This window comes from Cucurbita pepo, chromosome LG18 (genome assembly GCF_002806865.2).
Source record: "Cucurbita pepo subsp. pepo cultivar mu-cu-16 chromosome LG18, ASM280686v2, whole genome shotgun sequence".
NCBI lineage: Eukaryota > Viridiplantae > Streptophyta > Magnoliopsida > Cucurbitales > Cucurbitaceae > Cucurbita > Cucurbita pepo.
In genome coordinates, this window is record NC_036655.1 from 6,709,930 (window position 1) to 6,718,856 (window position 8,927).

The 8,927-nt window shown below is 39.3% G+C and overlaps 1 protein-coding gene and 1 long non-coding RNA gene across 8 annotated transcripts; one reads left to right on the forward strand and one right to left on the reverse strand.

Moving 5' to 3' along the window:
- The first annotated feature begins 925 nt into the window (after positions 1-925).
- LOC111779659 (pollen receptor-like kinase 1) lies at positions 926-3,798 on the forward strand. The gene is made up of 3 exons (XM_023659761.1): positions 926-1,764; positions 1,921-2,520; positions 2,905-3,798. The coding sequence occupies exons 1-3, from the start codon at positions 1,089-1,091 to the stop codon at positions 3,570-3,572; spliced, it is 1,944 nt and encodes a 647-aa protein (XP_023515529.1). The 5' UTR covers positions 926-1,088; the 3' UTR covers positions 3,573-3,798.
- LOC111779662 lies at positions 2,219-7,546 on the reverse strand. Of its 7 annotated transcripts, none has more exons than XR_002812717.1 (5): positions 7,329-7,546; positions 6,195-6,390; positions 4,383-5,791; positions 3,920-4,142; positions 2,219-2,328 (listed from the first exon to the last, which is right to left on the reverse strand). It is a non-coding gene; the product is annotated as an uncharacterized LOC111779662 (long non-coding RNA). The 7 variants fall into 7 exon arrangements; XR_002812714.1 differs by lacking the exon at positions 2,219-2,328 and having other exon boundaries at positions 3,914-4,142; positions 4,383-4,577; positions 5,644-5,791; XR_002812718.1 differs by lacking the exon at positions 2,219-2,328 and having other exon boundaries at positions 3,914-4,142; positions 4,383-5,001; positions 5,644-5,791.
- Positions 7,547-8,927: the final 1,381 nt, after the last annotated feature.

An 8,927-nucleotide genomic window follows, 5' to 3' on the forward strand; every position in this document is an offset into this window, starting at 1 on the left:
GAAGGAATAATATTTTAGGACAATAATTGTATTTTTAGGTAGAAAAGATTCGTTGCACATTTTGTTGGTGAAATGACATGAATGGCCCTATCCCCATATCCTTTTTCTCCCTTCGGGGCGAAACAATTCCAAGAGAGAATGGCATAGGTCATCAGCAGGAATGGTATATCCTATGAACCACACTTTATTTTCTTTAAAATATTCATAATTTTTTTAAAAAATTTATCCACTTCTCTATGGTTGTGCTCCAACGGTAGAAGGGTGAGGTTAACATCTTTTTACCTCGGTGGATCAAATTAACATTTCAAAGATACGTGGTTTATTTTCCACTTTTTGCAATTATAGGACAAACAAAATGTAGCAAAGAGGAAAATTAATCTCTATAATTTAACATGAAGCGAGAAAGAAACAAAAGACTCAAATCGAAATCGAAAAATTTTGGAGTACAAGTTTAATTCTGAAATTTTAAGGTTTGTGTCATACACATCATTGAACTTAACAAAAATATATAATTAGTGGAACTTTTAATTTTATATTATATTAAATTATTGAAGTTCCAATTTTTAGTTCATATTTGTATAAAATTTAATTGTATTTATAATAAATTCATAATTTAAAAAAAAAAATGATGAAAATGCAATTGTCCTATGACATACAATTGAAACATTAAAGACTTATTTGACAATCTTAAAATTTAAAAGACATATCAAACACAAAATTAATTTAAAGTTCCAACACCCATTAAATAATTTTAAAGTTGATACAGAGGTATTAGAAGAAAAGGAGCAAATGAAAGACTCGGTCAAGTTAGAAGCCAGCCATAAGCATTTTGTTTTTTTGTATTCACAATATTCTCGTAGCCTTAATAGAATTATATTCTATTCTTAGCCCTCTTCTTCCTCCCTCCCTGCGTCCTTCTCCAACCCTTTTGTTACCCTCTTTTCTTTCAATGCCCCATCAAAATTGCATTCTTTCTTCAACCCCATCCCCACCAACACAACCTTCTCCACAATTGCCAAACCACCGTTTTTTATTCCAGGGCGTGCACGCTGCCACCGCTGCGTGCATTTCCATTAAATTATAGGCTTATGGCCTGCCCATCTCTGCCGTCGGCCACCATCACCTCCGTCATTCTCATTGTGATCTCATTGGAGCTGATTGTGTGTTGGGGCGCTCACACGGATGCAGAAGCGCTCCTCAAGTTCAAAAGCTCTCTTGAAATAAGCAATGATGCGTTGGTTGATTGGGGCTCGGAGTCCTCCCCTTGCTCCGAGAACAACAAGGCGAATTGGGTGGGTATTATTTGCCACAAGGGCCATGTTTGGGGATTGAAGCTCGAGAACATGGGGCTGAAGGGCAGCATTGACATGGAATCCCTCGAAGGGATCCCCTTTTTGAGGATTATTAGCCTTAAGAACAATAATTTTGAGGGCTCTTTGCCGGATGTCAAGAGAGTTGGGGCATTGAAATCTCTGTTTTTGTCTGGAAACCAATTCTCAGGCAGCATTCCTGGGGATTCGTTTTCCAACATGATGTCTTTGAAGAAGGTTCATTTGGCACACAACCAGTTTGAGGGTCCGATTCCTTGGTCCTTGGTCGAGTTGCCTCGCTTATTGGAGTTGAGGCTGGAAGGAAACAAGTTTTCTGCCCGAATTCCTAATTTCCAGCAGAAGGCATTCAAGTCCTTTAATATCTCCCATAACGATCAACTTCATGGCCCAATCCCACATGCCCTCTCCCACATGGATCCATCCTCCTTTTCAGGTGTTCATCATCTCTCCACTTTTCAGAAATCATTTATACCACCACTTCTAAATCGCAGATATAATCAAACAACTTCATGCACTTTCCAATATGAACACATCTGTCCGTTTCCTTAAATGTATTATTTTTCTAAGAACCTAATTCTCCTATATGCAGGCATTGAAGGCTTATGTGGACCGCCACTTAATAAACCATGCAATACCGCAAATATGCCATCAGTCGCGAGCATCATCATGGTTTCAATAGCTCTCACACAAGCTTTGCTTGCCATCGGTGCAGGAATAGTAATCCTTAGCCGTCGGAACCAATCATCTTCTTGTGAAGAGGTTCCAGCCAACGGCAAATCTCCAGGTGCTAGAGCGTTAGATCCAGGGGTCGGGGCAAAGTCACCGGACCGTGCCTCCAGTCATGGATCGGGTAGACGGGTGGCCGAGGGTGCTAAGTTATCATTTGTAAGAGAGGACTTGGAGAAGTTTGATTTATCAGACTTGCTTAAAGCCTCTGCAGAGATCCTAGGAAGTGGGTGCTTCGGTTCTTCTTACAAGGCAGCCATGACCGGCGGACCTGTGGTGGTTGTGAAGAGGTTTAAGCAAATGAACAATGTGGATAAAGATGAATTCCAAGAACATATGAAGAGAATTGGAAGATTGAAACACCCCAACTTGCTTCCTCTCGTAGCCTACTTCTACAAAAAGGAAGAAAAGCTTCTCATAACAAACTTTGTTGAGAAGGGTAGCTTGGTTATTCAACTTCATGGTACATTCCCCTTTTCTTCTTCTTATACCTTACTAAAATTGGTTAAAAATATTTATAAAAAGATTAAATGTATCAACTTATACTTTCGAGTTTATTGGTACGTTGTCATAATATCAAAACAAAAGGTCTTCTAGTTAAGTTCCAATAGAACACAAGTGAAGGAACATGTTAAGAATGTGCACAAAAGATTAGAAATACCATAAATCATCAACTTAACATGATGTTAGAGTAGAAGAAGGTTTAGTGTTTGAACTTGTATGAAGTTCGCGAGTGAGGGGAGCGTTAAATATACCTTAACCTGTTAGTTTAACTCAAGAGTTTCGTAGTCAACAGAAAATACTTCAAATTTTGGCTCAATTGGATTCTCTTGTCTGTGTCTTTTAGGGCAAAAAGCCGAGGGGCAACCAGCCCTCGATTGGTCTGCAAGGTTGAAGATCATCAAGGGCATTGCAAAGGGTCTTCGCTATCTCTACAGTGAGCTTCCAAGTCTCATAACCCCACATGGCCATCTCAAGTCCTCAAATGTGCTTCTCAATGCCAACTATGAGCCCCTTCTTTCGGACTATGGCCTGATCCCAGTTATCAACCAAGAGCACGCCCAAGATCTAATGGTGGCCTACAGATCCCCGGAGTACAACCAACAAGGTCGCATCACAAAGAAAACAGATGTGTGGAGCTTTGGGCTGTTGATCCTAGAGATTCTAACAGGGAAACTCGTAGCCAACTTTCTGCATCAGGGCAAGGGTGGGGACGAGGAAGATTTGGCAAGTTGGGTCAAATCCATTCCTGCGACAGAATGGAATAGCCAAGTATTTGATAAGAACATGGGGCCAACCAAGAGCAGCGAGGGTGAAATGATGAAGCTTCTGAGGATTGCATTAGCATGTTGCGAGAGCGACTTTGAAAAGAGGCTGGATTTGAGAGAGGTTGTGGAGAAGATTGAGGAGTTGAAAGAAAAAGATGGGGATGAAGATTTCTATTCTTCATACGCCAGTGAATCTGATGTTAGATCTTCAAGAGGGTTATCTGATGAACTCAATTTTACCATGTGAGTTGGAGCTTGAGTTAAAAAGGCTTATAAAGCAACAGCAGATACCTCATGAGAAGACGATACAACTCGCCTGCTAATTCTAGCAGAAGGATGTGAGGTTGAAGATGAAGATACAGTGGAGCTGGGGCTTTTCGATGAATAGAATAGGTTTTGAACGTAGAATGGGAAATTATTGTGTTTCCTTTGGCTCAACAATGCTTAGGAAGTTCGATTCATTAATGGTAATTCTCTCCTGGGTGGAAATCTCTAAACTCATGAGTACTACTTCAAAAAGAAAAGTATAATCCTAGACAGCAGTAAAGTAAGCACACATGCATAGATTATAGCAGTGAAGGCATAGAGTTGTACCATTAAAACAGCTTCGCTAAACAATTCATTTGTGCTCTCCAGTTGGGAATTGGATATGAAGTAAATTAGTCAGATAGTTTACTTCCTCAATCAAATAGATGGAAACAAGATTTGAATATAGCTCAAATGGATGAAGTATGAGTAACTTCCCTGAAACGCTAGAGGCTTGAATCTCTGGCCCATCCCTCTGAAACAGTTGATCTAACCAAAAACTAGCCTCCACCTGAGACAAATACAAACACCTGGAGTGATATGTGATAAAATGCATACCAACTTTCACAACCCGAGTAGACATATCTCTTAACACAATTCAATCATTAACTCTAAGGTTGTAGAACTTTGGTAATAATAACACCGCCAATCAAAAAGGGTTGGTAGTAGCCCATGCAACTTTGATCGGGAAAAGGAAAAAGCAGTCATTTAAAGTGAAGCAATTTTGTGAATCAAATTCAGTATAACCTACCTACATCAAAAAGACTGAGGCCATCGGGAGGCGCCGGAGGTACAGTGGCACGTCGACATGTGGCACACAGTGGCACGTCGACATGTGGCACACAGTGGCACGTCGACATGTGGCACCAATCAGCCGTATTAACGCATCCTCTCAAGCACCAGCAACTGCCTCTCTAATTGCTGTCGCAACAAGCACCCGTACCATCTGCAAGGTCATCCTTACATTACGTTCCATTATAATTGGCTGAACTGCTGAAGGACAAGGATTCCACAGAAGACATAATAATTAGTGTCATGTAAACGTGAAAGAGCCATTTACGGCCTAACGGTTGTATCCCCATTTGCTCAAACGGAAGGGAGATTCCCTTGCCGATGTATAAGATGTTAACCCTCCATTTTAAGCAGTTGGAGAACGGATAACCCAAATCTAATTAGACCAATTTTACGTTCGGTACAACATAGTCTTCAGCATAGCCAACCCCAGAGACGATACCTTCTGCAAGAAGCAATTAGCAATCAAACAGCTCAACACACATAAACACATCTTCCTACTCCTTGGTCCTGTCAATAGTACACTAATTGGCTGAATATAGTTTGAATCAGAACTCCAACCTCCATTACAATAATTCCTATAATGCAACATAAACTTCATATTGGCTCAATAGAATTAAAACAAAAACAGAATAAGAAGAAATGTCTTTATGAGAAGAAAGCAATAAATAGAATTAAACCAAGAAGAAAAAGAATTATGATACTTAAACTAGAAGCTAGAATAACTTCCAAAAAAGGAGCAAATAATTGGTAAAATTCATGATTCTCACTCATTTCATGATGCTTTGGTGACACGTGCAAACATCTTGTACGACAATAACTTTCCTTCTCGTTTCCTAAGTAGTTGGTTGACCCTCCTTACACTAAACGTTTGAGGCTTATCAGCCGACACAAGGTCCTCATCATTCTCACAAGTTATTTGACATACCCTTCCAACACTTTGGGCATAGAGCAGTCGGGACAAAGTCACCTATTTGACTATTTGGGTGTTTTAGTGAAGCACAACAAAAGTGGATTTCAGAAAACGGATATGACAATCAAGTCATGTCTATTCATCACAACTATTAAAGATGTCAATAAATAATATATAAGATAAAATTTATTCTAACATATGAGTTCATTTTTAAGCTGAGATAGAATCTAAGAAAATCAAGGAAGAGTAATGAAATTCAATATCCAAGCAAAAATTCATGTCAACAGAGATTAAGAAGCCGACATACAGAATAAACCGTGTCGCAGAGCTGTCACCCCTTTGTCAGTGCGCCCAGCAAGCAACCCACAGCACATCCTACTGTTGGTAAGCATCTATCTTTCAGCAGCTGAGCTTTCTTCTCATCTACAAACTTCCCTAGAGATCTTTATACCAAGCTGCCAAAGGATACAAGTAAACATAACCTTCCAATATAAAAGCACCGAGTTGGGTTCTTTTCCTACCCGTATCGAATAGAACAGCGTTTGCTGTCTCTAGATTGAAATCAAACTGTTTATACATCTAAAGATATTAAAATATTACTTTAAACCACATAATGGAAGAGAAGATACAGTACCAGAAAGGTTAGATTAACAAGGTTGATCGACTTAATTTGGACATTGTCCTCAAGACGAAAGTTTCACTTTGTATGGAGGCCATATGATTTTCAATTGTATCTCTAGAACCAACTTCTCAAACGTTTTCTAAAAATTACAAGTTCTTAACAATCATTCAGTTTCAAAAGCTCCCAATTTCATACGATAGTACTTGCATATGGTAAATTTCCTAAAATAAGCTTACCCCTGAACAGTATTCAAGCCTGGCTGCTTTTGCCACCCATAAAAAGAAACCTCATGGAAGGAAAGAACAATCTTAAATGTTGCCCTAGCCCACCTCCAAGTCCCATCTTTAACTGAAGCTCTGTTTAACTCTGCTATGTAGTAAATCAATGGAGTCTCGGCATCATTAATGATCATGACCTATCTGTAGATGAGAACTGTGTACAATAACTAAAAAGAAATCAATGATATCTTCTTGTTTTTTACAAGATAACAAAGTACAAAATTTTCCTTCCCATTTCTCCTTATTGTAATCAACCAATGAAATTAAAACAACATTATTTAAAGAACATGAACGTGATCAACAAATCAAATGTAACAATTGATAGCAAGGATCATATTAGAAACCATCTCCAGATCTGAGAATTGAAGCAAAATTTAGAACATACACAGTTAAAGCAATCGCCGGTCTTAGATGGCAGCCATCATTTTAAGAACGAGAGAACCAGCAGAAAAAGAAATACGATTCCTTCAGGATATAGGAAGTCCTACAACAAATACATTATTCTTGCTATTTTCCCTACAATTTTAGGATGCAGGAAAAGGATTCAAAATTGTTTTCAACTTTTCTTGGGATTGCATTGCATGAAGCAAAAGAAAGCAATCATAGATGTCAACATCGAGAGATGGTGAAAAACTATCCAATTACAATATTTTGACGAAAGCAGCTTAAGATATATAAATATTGATCTTTAGCACTACAAGAGAGAGGCATCCATGTGCTCGCAAAGGAGAGAAAGGGAGACCTAGACGATTCCATTGCTTCCATTTCAAGAGAAGGAAGAACTATAGAGAAAGAGGAACGAAGTTTACAGAAAACATTGATATTGGAGACTCGCCTCAGTTCCAAACAACGAGGACAGTGAGAACCTTCCATTAACAGCATGAAAGTAAGAATCAAGCACTTCTTGCCACGGACTTCCATACATGAATTGGTAGCTTCGCCAGGTAATAGCATAACAACAGCTTGATTAACTACCTTCTCAGATTCAGATTGAAAAACAAAAACAAAAACAAACAAGTACGAAGCTCATTCAAGAGATTAAAACCTAAAATCAATAAAGCAATATATAATGAAAATGTACGAAACAAAAACCTGGCAGTCCATCTCCCATTTCTGCAGCGATCAGTGTGGTTATAGTGAAGATAGTCCTTTTGCTGAGCTCGATTCTCCATCAGAATCCTTAAATCCAAACCGAAAGTCCAGTCCTCGGTTCTGGTATCATAACCATCGCTCGCCCTGCCTGAGCGGACACTGTATTTTGCAGTTGCAGCCGCCGTCGCAGCAGGGACGAGACTGTAAATCCACGTAGATGATGCAGTCAAGCAGATGAAAAATGGCAAGCCGATGTTGGTCCAACTGGAAAAGCCCAATAAGTCCGCCATTGCGGGCCTAGCTCGACTCACGTAAGTCAGTAATTTTGGGCCCATGGATATAGGCCCAAGTCTATCTCGGCCCACAAAGAAAATAATTGGCCCTCTTCCCCGTTTGTGGTTGGTGGAGCAAAGGAGGCCGGGGTGAAAAAATCTCACGCGCCGAGACGCTAAATTTAATTATTTATTTATATTACTATTATTATTGTGATTATATATAATATTAAACGTATTTGTATTTTTATTAAATAAAAATTAAGCTAAATTAATAAAAAGTTTCAATAATACCCTTAAACTTTAAATATATATATATATATATCTCAAAAATACCTTTGAATTCTTAAAATGAAAATTAAAAAAAAAAAAAAAAAGCTTCTGTTCATAGCAGAGACAGGTGACGCTGTGGTGGCCGTCGTCTGCTGATAAAGTTTTCCTCGACCTTTAAGTATAGTTCTAATGAAGAAGCGAGGAGAATCAAGAGTTTTCTCCCTTTGTTCATCAAGCCCGATGCGCTTCGGCGATATGTTGGATTCATGGACGCTATTGCTCAACAACACTTCGCTTCTAGGTGGGACGATAAGAACGAAGTCGTCGTAGCTCCCACTATCAAGGAGTATGTCTCTCTCTCTCACTTAGATGGGTCGGAAATATAATTCTGATACAGTTTTATATTGTCCACTTTGAGCATAAGCTTTGGTCTCTTCATTTTTAGTTTATCCAAAATGTCTCGTACCAACGTAGATGTATTCCTTACTTATATTAGGGGACGTGAAACTCATCTCCCAACAATCCTCAATAATCCTTCTCTCAAATAAATTACATCATAGAGTCTCTCTTGAGGCTTATGGAGCCCTTGAGCAGCCTTCACCCCTTCTCTAGAGCCCTCAAACAAACTACATCCTTTGTTTGACACTCGAGTCACTTTTGACTACACCTTCGAGACTCATAACGTATTTGTTCGACATTAGAGAACAAAATACATCATAGAGCCTTCCCTGAGGCCTATGGAGCCCTCGAACAACCTCCACTTCTTATCTAGAGCCCTCGAACAAAGTACACCATTTATTCGACACTTGAGTCACTTTTGACTAACACCTTCGAGGCTCATAACTTATTTGTTCGATACTTGAGGATTAATCTTCCCCTCGAACAAATACATCATAAAGTCTTCCTTGAGGCCGAAGCCTATAGAGCCCTCGAATAGTCTCGCCGACACAGGACATTCTTTCCCACATGCTATCGATCTCCGACAGCAACTGCCAATTCATCCATGAAGAAGACATCGCTTCCAAAATTCTCGGACTTCTCGTCGGCGGCCACG

Coding starts and splice junctions, on each gene's coding strand:
- LOC111779659 (XM_023659761.1), top strand. CDS start 1,089: ATGGCCTGCCCATCTCTGCCGTCGGCCACCATCACCTCCGTCATTCTC. Junction 1,765..1,920: donor GGATCCATCCTCCTTTTCAG/GTGTTCATCATC, acceptor TCCTATATGCAG/GCATTGAAGGCTTATGTGGA. Junction 2,521..2,904: donor CTTGGTTATTCAACTTCATG/GTACATTCCCCT, acceptor TGTGTCTTTTAG/GGCAAAAAGCCGAGGGGCAA.